The sequence below is a fragment of the Leptosomus discolor genome, chromosome 2, assembly GCF_034619465.1.
Source record: "Leptosomus discolor isolate bLepDis1 chromosome 2, bLepDis1.hap2, whole genome shotgun sequence".
NCBI classification, from domain to species: Eukaryota; Metazoa; Chordata; class Aves; order Leptosomiformes; family Leptosomidae; genus Leptosomus; species Leptosomus discolor.
Window position 1 is genome coordinate 6,627,003 of NC_141392.1, and position 18,478 is coordinate 6,645,480.

Consider the following 18,478-nt stretch of genomic DNA (forward strand, 5'->3'; position numbering starts at 1 on the left):
TCATTCTGACTATTGTATGTACATTTCTCAGTTCATGCTTAGAGCACAGATTTCCCTGTGTAACTTCTAGAAACTACTGTGAAGAAACAGGTAGTTTTCACCTTTAGCATGACTAGTAGTGAAGTCTCTTTATACCCACCCTTAGTTCAAATAACGCCAACAATGACTGCAGTCAGAATACTGGTAGCAAATTAACCTCACAGTATGTACTAGTGGGAGAGGAGGAGTCCAATTCAAACTTCCTTTGCAAGATCTGAATCTCCATGTGGGCCATGGCGTATTGAGATACCCATAGATCATGATTGGCTCCACCAAAATCAAAACAGCTAAATGTGAAGGGCTTTGCAATTCATCTGAAAGTGAAGCACTATAGCACTACATGCTCAACTACCCGAAGGTCTTGATTGCATATTCAACACATTCATCAAAGTGATATCCACTTAGGAATCTACTGATGAAAAGGAGTACAAAAATTTGGCATTATTTTACATGTACAAATGCTCCTAAACATGAGAGCAAAACCAAAGAAGGATTTTTCCTTTTGCCAATAGGCATCTGTACTTTGCCTTACCCTCTTGATGTCTCATTTTCATATCAGAGTTAACAGACAAACAATGAAAATGTGAAAGTGATACAGTCTCTGTAGATCAGCTTCTATCTTTACCCAAGTGCTGTACATGTCTGTGTACATACAGAGCACTGATGATGTGCACTGCAAGCAGTATTGGCAGTTAAAAAAAGCTGACAGCAGTAACCTGATTTTACTTCAGAGAGTAGATCTAATCTTAGGACCTGATCCTGTCAGGAACTGAGAGCCATAAACTTACTGGAAATCAAGCAGGCTCAGCATTTCACTGGAGACACTCAGCACCTCACAGGTTCAAATCCATACTTTTTAAAAGTCACTTCCTATTGTCCTTTGTTTACCCTGGCTTATCCTGAACAGCGAGGCTTTCCGACATAGAGATAACTTTGGAAATGATTACTCTCATATTCTTTGATGATTTCAAAAGGCAGGAAAGAATCTCCCCCCTTTCTGAGGGCCACTAAGCTGAAGCAAAGAACATTACTTTTTTCAGGCATGGTAATAAGAGCCAGTAATAACTCAGTTGAGTTGCCTTGGCCTTGAAATACCTGACTGAACTTGCTTTTGTTCTCTCGCAGTAACATATTTTCCTTCTGTATCTGCTTTCACCACAGTTATCATTCAGACAACCCTAAAAGGGAGGCTGCCCCACATCTCCCCTCCCAGCCAACATAACCTCTTCCTATGACACACATTCACAGCTTTAATGCGTTTTATCCATTATACCATCTCACATTTGGATGGAGACACTGGGAAACACAGTGTAACAAAGTAGGTCTTCAAATTAAGCTTTCTAATGATTAAATATGTTAACTGTAACTAAAGCTGCTACCAGTCTCTCTCCAGGGGAAAAAAAGAACACACAGGTGGTGGAGAACGGCATCTCCTTTCCTAGATTCCTATCAGGAAAGAAAATCCAGAATGAGCTGGACATATATACCCAAATAAATGAAGATAAATTATTTCATCCCTTCTCACCCTCATGTACTCCAGTTATTCCGAGCCAAAACAATTTCTTTTTTTTTTTTTTTTCAAATCAGGCTAGCACATGCATGGTCTTCTGTGGCTACATACTGTTTCTGAACTCCTCATAGGAGTTTTGAGAAATGCAGCCTGTCACCAGGCTTTTTAAATTCTGCCAGGAGCAGAAGCAAGGTACTTCTCAACTGAGGAGATGCAAACCGCGACCAATGAAACAGTGATTACGGGTACCACTGGGAGAGTAAGATACAAGAGGGAAGCTGTACTGGAAAAGTAGTATCCCTTAGGATAGCAGGGTTGAAAGAAAGTAGCGTTGAGCCCATGGGTTTGGAGATGCAAGCCTTGGGACATGGGATCTGAGCTTTGGGACAAATGGCATTTTGAGGCACAAATCAGTTACCTACCCAGTGTCTTCAACTATGGGAACCTGGTTTGTGAGCAGAGATACTTTCAGGACTGCCAGGTACCGCACACACACACTTTCTTTTTTGCTTTTGGAATATGTCAGCCTTGAGATGAACACCTAACACACTACATTCGTATTATAAGAAGTGAGGACACAAAAGTTAACTTCACGATGAAGCGATGATGACTGATAGAGTCCTACATTCTATAGTGGACCTGCCAACAGTACTAACACACAAATCTGTATGCATCTAGTATTCATTCAATTCTGGGATAAAAGCATTCTGTCTTAACAAAGCTCATCCTTAATCAGTGTTACTGTTCCAGGAAAGTAAACCTGTGACAGCAGGAGAATCTGAATAGAATTGGTTTTACCTGAGCACCATCTCTTCTCATATTGGCCTAATGCAAGAAAATCGTGACTTCTCTGCAGTCAAAGATGTCACACTATTATAAGCCTACAGCAAGAAATCAAGCTGTTAACATACTCCCTTAAGTCCTTATCTAATTGAATTTCATGAGCCACATACATTTGAAATCAATCAAATCCATAAGACTACATTCTAAGGGTGCCGGTGTCTCACTGTAGATCACTGACCAGTGTACTGCAAAGTCAATATTAAATTTTGGATGGGCATACAGAAATGTGTAAGTTGTGAGTCTAAAGTCAATTCTCATGAATAGGTGAAAATTCTAAGTAAATGAGGCATAAGTTCATGACCTTTGCAGTCCAACGCCTTCAGCTTCACATAATACCACAAAACTGATACTCCCATCACTGATTACTTTTAGTAATCCTTAAAAATCCACATTTTGACATATCTTCTGTAGTGTCTGCACAATACCTTTCAGATGAAAGAACTGCAAGTGAAAAGCTTTATTACACTTTTAAGTCCAGCTGTTAAATTCATACTGATCAGGAAGCTCAGTAACACACACAATATCAAAAGATCCAACAGCATGCCACTTCTTCACTGTGAAAGGATGGCAATGGGCGTGTTGTGTCCTTCCCCCACTTCATTTGAGCTCCAAAAACAATAAATAATGAAAATTTTGCAAAGCAACTCTGAATAGCTAAACTGACGCCTCCTTTTAATTTTCCCAGAATCTCTCTTCCTCAAATGCATAAAGCTTCAGTCACTATAATCTGCACCAAATTTATCCCACCCAGGATCAAGCCCGAAGCATAACATGTTAACCCCAGGCCATGTTAGCACATCCAGTGTAGTGACTCTGTGGCTTTTTCAAAACCAAGGACAGCCTCATGTAAATCACAGGCTAGTAGTTTGCCAAGCAGGCAACACCACCATAATCTCGCTCTAGCTGTTGTATAAACACGCTCAGGTGTTGGGCTATCAGGCTTTGCTGAGCTACACAGCTGTTCCACCGCACACACCAGCTGCACTTACTCCCTCCTCACTCAACTCCAGCTGTAGGATCCTAAGCCTCTGCTGCTGGTAACAAAGACAAGGTCTAAAAGGTGAAAATCAAATGTTCCGTTTCTTCAAATTAGTGACCCAAATGGAAGACGCCTTTCCTCTGAACTTAGTGCATGAACGATCGAACAACAAATACTTCAACTTTATATTTTGTCTGCTGTTGTCTTCTACCATATTAACTACAGTTATGGGATTACAAATGATATACAAAATTGTGAGTTAGGATGACAACTTTCAAAGGTGCTCAACACAATTCGTTCTACATTTCAAAGGGATCTGCACATCCAACTCTTCAGCCCCTTTGACAGCCTATATATATGCATACACAGGTAGGCTCGATACTGGAGGGACTCCAAGTACATGCATGCAGGATACCTCTAGATGGTAATTTTTCCACTGTAACGGTAAAACTGGTGCTGCCCCCCACTAGTGACCCAGAGAGGCAGCCCAGCTTCAAACTGCTGACTCTGCTTTGACAGTCTGGAACCCTGGTTTTATAGACCCATACCTCTACAGAGAAAGCTCCAGACTCAACAATGCAGCAAGATGAAGGCCCTGCATTTCTTTTTGTTCACTACAAGTGAAGGAAAGCATCCCCAAAATAAAGTGGATGCAGAATTAAAACAGAAAAAAACCCAATCAAACCACAACCCCAATAGCCTGAAAAAGCTATGCTAAAAGAAAGAAATAGAAATGTGACGGTAAGAATCCTTCTTTTAGAAAAGGAGAGTAAGAAGAGTGACAGATGAGGAAGAAGCTGCAAGACAGAAAGAAAAATATCTAAAAGGTATCAGGCAGAAACCTTATTACAGTAGTCTAGGTCTCAGCCCCAGTCTCCCCTCTGTAATTAGGATACTAATACCTCCACTGCAAAACTCTGAGATTAAAACCATAATGCCTGTGCCATACTTCTGGGTGACATACAGGGATACAGTTTCCCCATCCATTACACTTCCTCTTAGGAATGCTGTGAAGATTACTGTGCTCAAGATTCTCCAGACTCAGATATTTTGCTAATGAATTTCATTACCACCTGAGACAGATAAGATCAATGTATCACTATGTGTAAATCTAAAGCAGACAAAGGCCTCTTCTGGAACCACTGATATAAATGGCTGGATTATTCATTTTATAAGAAAATATTATACCTGAATTATGAGTGAAAGCCCATCCCATCATTTCCCATTACTGACATCCTCATTTCTTTGAAGGAATTATGTGAATGGAAATAAAGGCAAAAATTACAGAAGAGAGAGGAGATAACATGTTATATCACAAGTAGATGCAGGACAACTAAGTATGTAAAAACTTGTCTGACTAGTTCACAGCATGCGAGATTATGATGAAGTTATTACACATTATCTCAAGGCTCACTAAAACTTCAGACCATAAAGTAATCAGGATCAGGAACACTTGGTGCACTGTGAAAATTAATTCACCAACCTCACCTGTTACCACAAACACTAAGGAAAACCAAGCAATACTGATGACAGCCATTTTTATGTTGTGACTTGTTATAACATTTTGAAACTTTTATTGAAGTAAAGCCTGCTACAAATACGATCTTCTTTATTCATGTAATCTGGTCTATTACAAAGTAGTTTCACTTTGTTGACCATCCGCCTTATTTACGCGTTGCTTGGTTTGGCACACAACTTAAGCTTCAGCCTCTGCTGACTCATGTGAAGAGAAACATTCTCCCTTAACTACTCAGACAACTACTGCTTCCCCGAGGGTCATCAAATAGATTTTAAGAAGTTGCAATAACACATCATTTATTTCTTTTGCACGCTTCTGTTCTGAAAAGTATAGATTTGTATTTTGTTATGCATTTTTTATGGCTTTTGCATATCACTTCTATCTTGATACACAGGCCCAAAACCTCTATAGATCTTATGTTGTAGTTTATGACCTTATTATCCAAAAGCGAGCTTTCTTATTTTACAGCATAAGCCCCTCCAGGAAGAAACTATGAATTTTCTGTTTCTGCCCAACCTAACACATTGTGAGTGTTATCAAAGAGAAAGTAATAACTCCTACATTCAAAACTGTCCCCTTGCCAGAATGTATGCATCCACTCTCCGGGAAGGTTTCAGCACTTCTTCACTCTTGTCTTATCGGGGTTATCACTAGCATCAAGTACACTTTCATAGGCGCATACAATGTCTCTGAGACTTCATATTATTTGCATTGTAAAGTTGATTGACCGTGCATAAAGCTTATATACAGGGGTTTTGCAGACCAGCACACTGCTGCTGGGAAGCAGATTTTACTTGCTGGTCTGCAAACAGGGTGCAGGGCTGATTCACAGTTGCTGGAAGAGCTGCAAACTTTTTGGCAGTTCTGAAAAACATTCAGCCTGTAATTTGTCTTACTGATCACTGCCACAATTACGGCCAGGTCCCAAACAGAAGAAGCCCACACAGTCCAGTGTGAGATTGCTGGAGGGAGAACAGGCTTCACCAGAGCTGCCCCCATTTCTCACTCTGCCTGCCTTCCATTTCAGCCAGATGCTTTTTTTGGCCTTGGTCTTCCAGGAACAGCACAAAAGACAAAACGACATTCTCACACTTTACATCTGATTTTAAATCTGATTTTAAAAATAGTAAACTCTGGATTACACTAAGGATTTTGAAAGCTTTATGGTATTAATAACACAGATACAGCAAAACAGTGCTTGGCTGGAGAGTGCATACATTTTAAACCAAATATAACAGTTGGAACATGTTAGAGCCTGCCAGTTTGGTGTCCAGAGTCCATTCAAACAAGGCTAGAGATCAGTTTCATTTTATTTGTTCAAATATTCAATGATTTACTCTTGTTTTATTAATGACGTATCAGTCAGAAAAAAGAAAAAAAAAAAACAAACAACAAACCCAAAATGTTAAGGTTTTGGTTGTTTGGGTTTTTTTTACTTTAAAAATCCTCTGAACAATACCATTTGCAAGAAAACGTGCATGTACCAAACTGAAGAGAAGGCTCCTTCATCAGAACTGACAGTTCTGACCAACGCATTCACAAGCACTTCACAACGCACTCACAAGCTCATTCATAAACAGTTTAGAAGCTGAGCTTACTACAGATACAACACTGAAATAACCATTGACGAAAAGACAGCTGGGTAACACTTTTCAAAAGACTGCTGAATCAGGAGCCTAAATTTTTCAGGTGACTTCCACATATCTGAAAAATTTACAGGCCTCAATTCTCAGAAATACATAAAGTGCACTATTAAACATACGAGGAATTCAATTGATGGTAACTACCCATCTCCCTAACCCAGCTAGTAGCACAGAGGAATCACTACGTATGCAACTAAATGATACACAAACTCTCAACAGTTTCAGCAACAGGGAACAGCACTCAAAGAAATTCCCTTTAAAATCTATATAGGAACACCAGCCTTGAACTGGTGTGCAAGACAACTTACGTCCTGTCTGCCCTCCAGTCGTTTGTGTGCTGCACACATTACAGACTTAAACTTCTTTTGTGTTTGTTTAAGGTATATTGTTTTTTGCTTACTCACACATCTACTTACCAACTGAACCAACACAGAAAAGTTTATGCTTTTTGCACCGCAGTGGGCTATGACAAACAGAGGTCAACTGTACCTGACCTATTTTTTTTTTATACCATACTACTGTGGCACAGTGAACACCTTTCAAAAAAGGATCAGGACCCCATAGTCCTACTAAATGATATATACACAAGATGGCAATATGATATCCTCTGCCAAGGCATCTTGCAACAAACAGGCAAAGCTGACACAAAGAATGCGTGTGAACTGGCAAGAAAAGAGCACCTAAAGAGATCATCGGAACTTGCCTAGGTTGGGGTGTCTGAGCTGCTAATGCACCACAGAATTGTTAAAAATCAGTTTAGCTGAATTTGTGTCTTAAAATCTCTTACTTGGCCTTATAAAAAAATGCATATGCAAAGCTACCTCCTAAATATGACCACTAAACCAATACCCTTTTTAAAGTAATGGACTTTACTATATATATATATATATATATATATACACATAAATTAAAAAAGTATTGCATAAAGGTCATTAGAAAGAGCTACATGGTTTTGCTCTTTAAATGAAAAGCACTGTCACTTGCTTCTGATGCAATAGGTAAGACTTCTACAAAAGCAGTATGAGAGGTTAATAAAACTCTTCTTTCCTCTTTCTTCCTCTCAGCCTTGGCATGGCTCTGAGAACTTACTGGCACAAAGTGTAAAGGTGTGGAATAAAACTTAACAAAGCTTATCTCACCCCAGTGACAGCAGTACATAAGATTAACCCTATAGATCATATCTGTATTTGCAGAGTCAGTAGCTCTAACCCAGCTACTGATAAAGAAAAAAACCTCAAATGTAGTAATATAGTTAATACCAGCATTCATGGATTTATAAAGAAATCATACAGAATTATACAGAAAAATCTTTTAGTTCCCTAAAAGTGGGTAATCCTAAACATTCTTAAAGCTATGTGAGATACTCAGAAATAACTAGAAATTGGGGAACCATGGACCAGTCCCTCTGAACTTGTCAACTCCTTGAGGAGAAACACCACATGATGCAAAGCATCAGGTTCTCCAAATATCTCCAGCAAAAGTCCATGATTGCCTCTCCCCTTGAGATTTTGAGTTAGAGACGCCAGTCAAAGCTGAACTGGTAAATTGCTGCTAAGCTACCACTACAGCCTTTCACACTGGTAAGCATTTTCCTGTTATTTCTTTTGGCTTCCCCAATCTGCCTGTTTCAATTTGTGCTTGAACTGCAATTTTTTGAAGACAGAAACCATAATTTTGCTTTATATAAAATAAAAATACCAAACAATACTAGGTATTTTCTGTGATTAGGAGTCCCTCAAAATCCCAACAGTCAGTACCAACTAAAATTTTGCAACAGTGGTTCCCTTGCTTGGGAGAGTCCAGTGCTTAGGGCCAGATCATTCCTTCAACATCCCACTGACTCTGCTAAAACCAGAGCATTTTGCTTGAAGTTCAAAGCTGCCATATTACACTTTTTCCTTCAACCATTTCTGTAGGATAACTAACGGGACACTCAGTACATCACTTCTGATTGAAGAGAACTGCTCCGACAGCCATCAGCCTGATCCGTTAGTTCCCCGCTGCTTGCTGAGAAGCACAGGAGGGACGTGGTCTGGATGACAGCAGCTGGGCAAATTCCACAGAGCTTCAGATACTGAAGATGTTTCCAAGTCCTACCGACACGAGAAGCTCACAGGTCCACCAGAGAGACAACAATAGGGAAGGAGTTGGAGTGGTGGGAAAACAGCAATATGGATACATGGGAAGCAATAACAAGAAGAATGACGGAAAAGTTAAAACAGACAGCCAGGACTTGAGGACAAGGTGATAGTAGTGGATTAAGGAGAAAAGAAGTGAGACATGAGGTCAAATGTTCAAGAGGTGCCAAGGCATTACGGGGTTACAAGGAAGGAAAAGGCAAGAAAACTCAAAGGAAAAAAAAAAAAAGATTCCTCAAAAATAAATCAAACTATCCAACTAGAACCGTGTAAGAAAGAGAACAAAGTGGACACGGCATGAGTGACTTTAGCCTTTCCTTTTCTAACACATTCCCAGGTATCGTTTTCAAAGACCACGGACCAATCTCATCTTGAAACAAAGGGAAGTTGACAGATGCCGCAGACTTATGCAATGAGTAAATATGACCCCAGCAAGAAAACTGTACTTGCAATAGGTCTCTGTAGAGATCTATAGCAGGACATTTGATTCACGTAGCCTGCTAGCATTGCCAACATCAAAATCTTATGCAATCCTGTAAAGGTCACCCTATTATTTCTTGACCATCTCGAAGCCAGAACAGTTAAAGAAAGATGGAGAATTGGCAGCACGAAGACAGAACAGATGATAAAGAGGAAACTGAAAGAAAACAAGGAAGGAGAAAACACTACTGTCTTACTGGCTTTTAATCTGTGAAACAAAGCAAAGCAATTCCAACCGTTGCAGAGTATGCATCAGTCTTCCCTTCATGTCTCCACCACCATTACATCTGCTTCATTGCTACCACGTCACTATCTAAAGGTACTTATAAATGTTAACATTGACAAGCCATATATTTTTAATGACATTAAAAAGGCCAACGTACTAAAGAATGAAGACTTCTAAAATGCATAAGAAACCCTGGTCCACCATGGTAAGAAGCTTGTTACGTCTTTATACTGTAAAGTACTGAAAGACACTACGTTGGAAACACTAAGTCTTAAGTTTGCCTACTCTTCATTTAAGATACAGACATACAATGGGGGCTTGCTGTTCTAACAATGCAGATGTGAAATTTATTTGGTAACATCTAGCCATTATTCACACTTTTTGGTTCCTGCCTGCGATGAAATTGCCCAGCAGGACACCAGAAACAACAAAAATGATTCTATTGTCTAGAACAATTAGATCAGCTCAAGTTAGCCGATATAAGGCAGAAACGTCTGCCCACAAGCCTCCCATGGAATCAAACTTTGACTTTTTTAATTCTAAAAGAAATTTTCCGTATGTCTGTTTTCCAACATTTTAAGCCCTACAGAGTTCAGTGGGGGAAAAACTCTTAGAACTGTGTAGCACTTCTCTAACACTGCTTCCAATAAAATAAACATTAAAACTCCTGTTATATTTAATGGGAACATGCCAATATCACTAGGTTTTTTTGCTGTGCTATTCAGAAATATGTGAAATCTTGGCTTCTGTAACTTCTGTTAAATCACAGCAATGATAATTTAAGACTTTTTAACTCTCAGAGCAATGTAAGTGAGAGGACACTCAAGTCAAATTTACTAGCGACTAAAGCTACTGACTGTGAATAATGATCACAGTAGATAATAATTCTGCAGATGTTCTTACATCATACTGATTTGCATTTTGCTTTACTAAAATATAGTGCAAAGTACATAACTGCCATGAAAGTTACCCAATCTCTAGAATTATTTATTACCTTTATAGTTGCAGTTTCATATTAATATTGCCGAATACACTTTTTAAATCTTCCAGTGACGGCCTGCCAAACAGGAAAGCAGCCACTTACGAACACAAGGTTAAAACTTTTGTTTTACAGCCTTCTGTAATGACCATTTTGCCCCCAAATGGTAGAAAACCCTGTAACTGCTACAAATTGCATGACTCAAAAGGGCACATGAAATATCTCCATTCTTCAGACCTTGCTCTGTCTAGCTGGACGAAAGGGTTTGTTTGGTTCCCCGCCCCCAAACTGGCAGGTTTCCAAGCTGTCTTTGGACTTCTGATCTTATTCCATACCCAGACAGTTCCAGCCCTGCCCTTCCATGTGGATGGAGGGAAAGTCTCTTCTCAGTCCTCTCTGACCACAGATTCCCCATTATTCGCACACCCTATTGTTTCCAAAACCTCTCTTACCATCAACAGTAGGTGTCTTTCTCTTACAGTCTAATAACTGGAGTGAGGGAAAGGAGCTAAGACAGTACCAGCTAAAGCAGAACTGAGTTCAACCACCCAATTCCAATCAGTTCCACCACCCAATTCCAAGCAGAAAAGCTCTTACCTCCGATTTTTTTTGATTTTTTTTTTATTTTTTTGATTTACACATTCTATTCACAGCCTCCCCTCAAAATTTGAAACCCACCAAAAGATCATTTAAATGGAAGTTCGGTTAGGGAATGGAAACTAATCACACTTAGATGCCAAGTCCTACAATTTCAACTTAAATCAAATCCTCATTTTGGCAATATTTAAAGAATTCTGGATAGGGAGGGCAGAGATTTAGTTTTGATGGCTAAGGAAAGCAGAAACCAGGCTTGCATGTGCAAGATTTGCAGAAGAATAATAAATCAGTAAGAGTAAAATAAAAGTAAAGGATGTTGTTAAACGTTATTTATTCTTGGTTTTCCCTTGGAATACAGGCCCCAGTTGAGGAAAGAATTTAAACACATGCTTGCATGAAATCCAGTGAACCCAGTGAACCCAGCAAGATCAGTGGTTTACTCACAACCACGAAGTTCTGCTTAGTGTCTATGGAACCGCCTGAGCTGGAATAATGATACACACTGTCTAAAAACTGGTGCAAGAAGGTCATGTAGGAATCGTTTTCACCCCACTTGGGCATTTTTTGAAGTCCAGCTTTGAATTAATACCTGTGAACTGGACCCTGTTACTGGTATCTTTGTTCTAACAAATACTTTCTACAGTGTGCAGTAGAATTATGTGGAACCTCGTATCAGTGTCAGTATTGGTATTAGCAACAATAAAACGGGATTGTGATCAGTCATGGGATCAAATCCTGACCTACATGCACAATAATTCAATGCTAAGTGAAATGCATGCTCTACTACACATTTTTCAAGCCCTGAGCAATTTTTTTCACGTCTGAAGTGAGACTTCAAAAGCTATGCACTGAGCAAGGAAGGCAAAAAACAACCACCCAAAAACAGGTCAGTGAGCAACATATGGCCTTCAACTAGTCAATTTGCCTATGCCAGCTCATCCCTGTCTCCTACATGTGTAGCTTTCTGCTGTTGCCAAAAGGGCAGCTGGAGTATGTGGGGCAGCAGCAACTATTCGTTACCCTCCTCCAGATTTCTCTCCATGCCTCATCTCTTCCTTTCCCCACTTTGCCCTTTCTCCCTCCCTGCAGTAACAACCGCAGAGGCAGCTTTTTCCCCCTCTATTGCTTCTCAGCAGGCTGGGAAGCACTGCAGGTAAGCAGGAGCTGTTAGGAGAGAACATTTCTAGCAGGGAGTAGGAGTAGATTTATGCAGCTGTAGAAAGGGATTGATACGAGATAGTGGGTGAGCTGCGTGGTGACTGTACCACGTCCCCAGCAGAGAGGGAAAAGAGGAGGCACGGGAGGGAGACAGGCTGGGGGAGAAGGCGAGGAAGATCCCTACCTTTACAAAGTGCTCTCCAAAATCTCCCATCTCCTCTTGACAGTCACCCACCCTCAAAATTACGCTGAGTCCCTGTGAAACCCTGCAGATCCCCTGTAGCTCACTCACCCTCGTCCCCCAAACCTGACAGACCTTGCTCAGTGACAGCCTTGTCATGCAGAAACCTATCAAACAGGACAGCAATTTCCCTTTCATTTCAACAAACGCTCTTCTGATAACAATGCTTTTTTCAGCAGCCCATGAACCGTAGTTTAGATGAGACGTAAAGCTTTCACAAGCAAAATCCTAGGCCTTTCAATACCATCAGCACAGATAAGTTCAGCCGCTAGATGAAAATAAAAATACGCCACAATCACACTCCGCTAGCCCAATGGCAACTTTCAGCAGTGTACAGCACAAGCAGAGGTTAACACGCAGGGTGACCTGCACTGAAACGATGACAATTCCACTCTCTGTCTGCCAGCTACAACATATCACCTGCTGACTGAAAGGAGTTCCTATTTCAGCAACAGAAATGGCATTACAAAAAACAAACAAACAAACAGGAAAACTCTGATAAGCACCTAGGTAGTCTTTCCAGTTAATTCAGGTTAGAGGTGCTGGAAGGAGACAGTTCTCACACCCATGGACAGCTCACAGGACCAAGGACTCGGAAGAGTTTTAATTCCTCCCCTGCTATTGCCTTTTGGGTGACATTCAGAGCTTCGTTAACCTAAGGTGTCTAACCGTACGGACTGCAACTTAAAGAGCTAGCCTTTCCAATAGGAAAATTGCTTCAGTAGTACACTATAAACATGACACAAAAATACGTAACGCAACAGTTCAACAAGTATGTAAAAGAGTGTACTTCTTCCCCCGGCCATTTCCCATAACTCATCATCAATTTGTTATTATTATATTAATTCATAATAAACTTTATGCAACGGTGGCACAGTTGCATGACTAACTTCAAACTGACAAAATGGAAATACGAAAGGATGCTTTTAAAAAAAAGTGTAATGTTTTAAATTTAGATCTTAAGAGGCAGCAGTGAAGAGAAGAAAAATAGTATAGAAGATAAGCTCACTGAAATCCGTGTTTTAATTTTTTACTGACAGTGTTAGGGATTTTTTTAAGACAGCAGAAAAATTAAACTTGTTTCATTAACCTAAATATAGCTGGAAAATATTTTCAGTGGAAATAGAGGCTTTTCGCGCTAAACGTTGTGATGTCTTGACTGATGCAGTGAGTCCTGCTGCTCGGCCTGCAAAAGGATTTCTTAGGACAACTCAACAGGTTTTCCCATGTACAGCCAGGCTAACGGCTAAGACCCTTAGAGGGAGTCTTTGGCATAGGTCCAATCACACTGATTTCATCTGCCACTAACTCCGGAAGGTGGACTTGAACTCAGAACCCATACTACCCATCACCCAAACACATCATCATTGATTGTGCTAATTCACAGGAGTGTAACCACGAGGCAAATTATCAATGGAATTTTCCTTCCTGATCTCAATTCTGCTGACTAAAATGTAGCTGCATTCCCAACTCAAGTGCAACATCCATATATGACACAAGTAAGAAAGCAAGGTAAAGGCATACTTTATTATTACCTGAACTCCCTGACTCAAAAAAATATAGCCACAGCTTTCATGTTATTACCTTGCTTTTCAATCAGAATGTGTAGGTCGTTTATTGTTCTGTATTTCAAATTTTTCAAAGTGTAAGTTCACCAACATCCTCTTGAATACTCTGCGTCATTCTGTATAACATTTCATGTGCTTATAGAAAAGCCTGTAACGTCATAAATCCAAAGCTCTCTTTAAAACTGCAGTGTAGCCATGGCAAAAAAAATCTGCAAAATTGACACTTTTACTGTGCTGTGTCTGTATTGATGCACCAGAGGAAAAGCAGCCATCTTTTTAATTGCCACTATACCTTTTTTAGAAACCCAAACAAATATTTTATATTGAGCTTAAAAAAAAAAAGTGTGTATTTTGTTTAAAAGCCTCCATCCAGTAAAACCTGAACCACTGTTTTAGGCCACAACTTCAACATTTATATTTTTATATACATATATATATATTCAGGGAGTATACATATCGTAAGGCTAAATCACTTTTGCAACTGCTGAACACTCTGTAGACAAAAGGAACCAGGATTTTGCATTTTATCTGACTTGTCCTAATACAATAGACGCTATCATGATTTCAAGCTTTGTACTTGTTTGTCATCAGTGTTTCCACTGTAACCATGGCATCAGTATATAGCACAGGCTTAACAGTGAGAAAAATACCCAGCATTTTCCTAAAAAACTCATCCCTTAGAAAAAGTACAAGGATATGCACAATGGCAACTGCCAACCAAAGCCAGTGAGCTGGCTAAAGAGAGAAACAGTTTCTTCTTAGGGGAAAAGCCCAAAACAGTGTTTCTTTGCAAGTCTTTTTAGCATTTTGGACTGCTGACAAGAACCTAGAAATATATTACAGGGTAAGTAATGTAACCTTGACCCTAGTGCAGACATTATAAAACAAATATTGACATTTCCTTACAAAAATACATGCAGTATCATATGAGATCGAAAGCATTAAAGCTGTTAATACATTGACAAGAGCTGTTCTCAGCACAGGAGCATTTTCTCAAACCTGTTTAAATAGTTACAGTCCAATCCTGCAAGAACTGTCGCATCATTCTGAAGGTAAAGAGGGGCAGCAGTGCAACTACAGCAAACACACTCAACAAGTGTGTGGTACCCAGTTCAAACTTTCAGGACTGCTTAAAGGGAAACCCTCAGCACAGCATAAAAAGACTTTATGGTCTCCCAGGGTGTTTCTTAGGTTGCATTTATTTGATATTTCAGGCAGTACGGAGGAACGGGTTCCTGTGATTGCTGCTTTTAATTTACTTGTTATAAAGTTGGGAAAGAGTACTCAAAAATATCTGCCTTAAATGCCAAGACTGAAATGACGGGATTAGTCCTCTCATTAAACAGAATAAAACAACTGTATCGTACCAGCAGATCTTAGTCTAACGTTGGTTTAGGCCACATGCATTTTCCTCGTACTGTGAAACCCATACATTTCATCGACGACTTCTCTTTTTCAGATTTCAATATAGACTCTAGACACTGATGAAGATACCAATAAATCCATTTACTTCACTATGGACTCTATATATAGAGATGTCACGGCCTCAGGCCTTATTTTAAGCCAGTGAAATCAGACAAAAACCAGCATGATTTTGTAAAAGCCAGTTCTCAGAAGGTCCCTATCTGTTAACAATCAAACACATTTGGTGCTGTAATTACAGTGACACATTCAGTAAATGGGAAGATTTTGGAAAGGGTAAAGCACAATCCTATAAATACTTGCCTCCCCACCAGTTCTAACTGTGATACAGGGAGGGTGGTGGACACTGTGTATTGTACGTACAAACACAACCCAAACTGTGAGGATTCACAGCACAAAACGAGGTAAGTGATGCTTCAGAAGCTGCATTATATTGAGCTGACCAGTTATGATCCACTGCCATGTCCTCAATTCTGTCACTTCAACAGACAACAAGCGTAGTCACTCCCTTGTCTCCTCCCACCCAGTGAATGCTGGACAGCAATAAATCCTGGTGCAATAAAACACGGCATTTATCTGATTCAGCTCTGTATTCCTCCCAGATCATGTTTACAATGGGCCTCAATCTGTTAAATTCCACTATTCATCTAGGGAACGTTTCCAGACGTTCGAGTTCACCTTAAAAATCAGAGCCAGGACGTACCCCAGCACACCAGTCTTACCAAAATTCAAACTTGGCATCTGCGACCTGCAAGGTCCTTCCAGATTTGGTGACAAACTCACAGTATGTGCCATACACAAAAAGAACATATGAAATTATTATTCTTTCACTAAAAATCTGTGACGATGTCCTCGTCCCATTGATCTCAAAGATGAAACCCCCCCTTGATTTCAGGAAAGCCACAACTTGATTATCATTCAATCCAGGTAAAAGACATCTGCAATACTGCTGCATTTGTCTTTTCCCGATTTGGCTATTTTTCCTCTGCCTATCGCCCAGTTTTACCATCAGAGCTTACTAACGTGTAGCTTTTATAAAGCATCAGAATAATCTAGATCCTCATTATCACAATGCAACATATGTAGCAGAAGTGAAAAATATTTTGAAGTTGTAAACATGAAAGTTTTAACAGTAAAGTTATTCAGCTCCTAATCAGCATAAATGGAGCCTAATTCTTTCACGCCTTTCCATCATTCTGACATCTCTTTATACCACTGCATTAAGTAAAGAAGCCCCAAAGAATACATGAAAGTCAAAGCTATTAACTCTGGCTATTTTTACTTTGGTCCTGGGTTCTTTCTCTGTTTGCCAAAGAAATACTGTCCTGACTAGTACCCTTGACCATAACAAATACACAGAAAGATGAGCATACACATTTCAGACGGCTGGTCAAGCAGGGCACATTTAAAATGAGAAGACAGCTATTATTGTTTTATTACACATCTTATTTAAAGGATATACCTTTAACTGTTTAACTGCAGAAATGTGAAAGGTGCATATTCACATTTCCTGTGTTTCTTTTTTTGTTTGTTTGATTTTTTCCATGTTAAATCACAGTACCTGAGGATGTCAGACCAAGGATTTTCCAGCTTTTTTGTACTCCCACTGAAGCACATTAGCCTCTGGGTCTTTAAGAGGCTGTAGAAGCTGTTAAGACACCTTGTGTATAAAGGCAACAGAATTTGCCTGGTTGGGGCCAAAACCCGCCAGCACCCTTCGATCAGTTTCAGGCATCTGAAGAAGCATTGCATTAGCTCTATGCATAAAGGTGTCAATCGTCTGGGGGAAGGAAGGAAGGAGGAGCACCAGTGTTGATGCAGTGAGCTTTCAAGTGACACGAAGACCCCGAAGTGTCTCGTATCAGAGGTCAGGTCTGGATTTTTAAGGCTCGCCATTGCCGGGCTGACCAAGAGCGTTCACGCTGAAACGACAAACTTGGTCCAAGTGCTGGATCCGGGTTTTGCGGTAATGTTCTGTACGGATGCATTCGGTTGGGTTTTTTCAAACACAGTAAGATAACCAGACTTGTATTTACGTAACATAATTTCAGAAATTGAAGCGGTAATTATACATCTCCTACTTAGCTTCAGCATATTTTTCTTTCCTCCCTTGCCTGTAGACCACATGCATTAGATACACAGTAACCATGACTATCTCACTATAACAAAGCGTGGAAATAATGAAAAGCCTTCAGAGCCATTACATGCCCTTGGCAACCTAGCTCTGCAAGACAGATGTTGCATCCAGAGCCATGCCACGGAAAATCATATGTTCATGTACGTATCTACAGCACGAACACTTACCCAGTCCTCGAAGTGGCGGCTCCCGTTCTGCAGCAAGTCCTCAAACTGTATAGTGCAGTTAGCTACAAAATCGTCGTACCCGATGGGGGCATCGTGGAAAACAGCCATCTCTATCTTCCTGCCATTACAAACGTCGGTGACAAATTCATCGTTCCAAGCAGGACTGTTGGTCTTTTGCTTGGTTGAGGTCTGCCCGATCCTGGAGTCGTCCACATTGAGGGCTATGTAAGGGTCCAGCAAAAAGGTCTGTGGCCTGGGACCCACCGCATGTCTCAGCGACCACGCCGTGGGTTTCAGATTCACCGCCTCGCAGATCTTGATTTTCAGCAAGCCATTGAAAACCACCATGGCTGGATGGCTGCACTTTTCCCGGGATTAAACACTCGCACAACGCGATCGCACACCGAGAGGAGGGAGGGAGGGAGGGAGGTCTCGCCAATAAATAGGAGGGCAGGTCGGGCAGTGGGGGAGCAGGATACAGTGCGGGTCTCTTCGCCTTGCTGCTGCTGTTACCTTTGATTATTTAGCCTTTGCTCTTGCGACACCCAGTGAATACATTTATTTTCTTGCCCGTGTTTCTAACGGAAAACAAGGGAGGGGGGCCGCCGGGGAGGGGGAGGCGTCCGCGGCTGCAGAAACCCCCGAATGCAATCAAAACCCGAGCATAATCAATCCCCGGGGCGAGCGAGAGCCTTCTCCCTTCACCTAGACCATAATCCTGGATCAGTCTGTGCAGAGGAGGAGGCAGAGCCGCGATCCCAGGCTCCCGCACCCGCCGGTCCTGCCCGTGCGCCGCACAACAATACACGCACCCGCACACACACACTCGCAC

General features: G+C 40.7%; 1 protein-coding gene across 1 annotated transcript in view; it reads right to left on the minus strand.

The window, feature by feature from the left end:
• PRKCE (protein kinase C epsilon) overlaps positions 1-17,994 on the minus strand; it is a 294,148-nt gene extending 276,154 nt beyond the window's left edge. Inside the window, exon 1 of the mRNA XM_086460568.1 lies at positions 17,647-17,994. Within this exon, the coding sequence (XP_086316694.1) occupies positions 17,647-17,994 (348 nt within the window). The remainder of the gene's footprint in view (positions 1-17,646) is intronic.
• Positions 17,995-18,478: the final 484 nt, after the last annotated feature.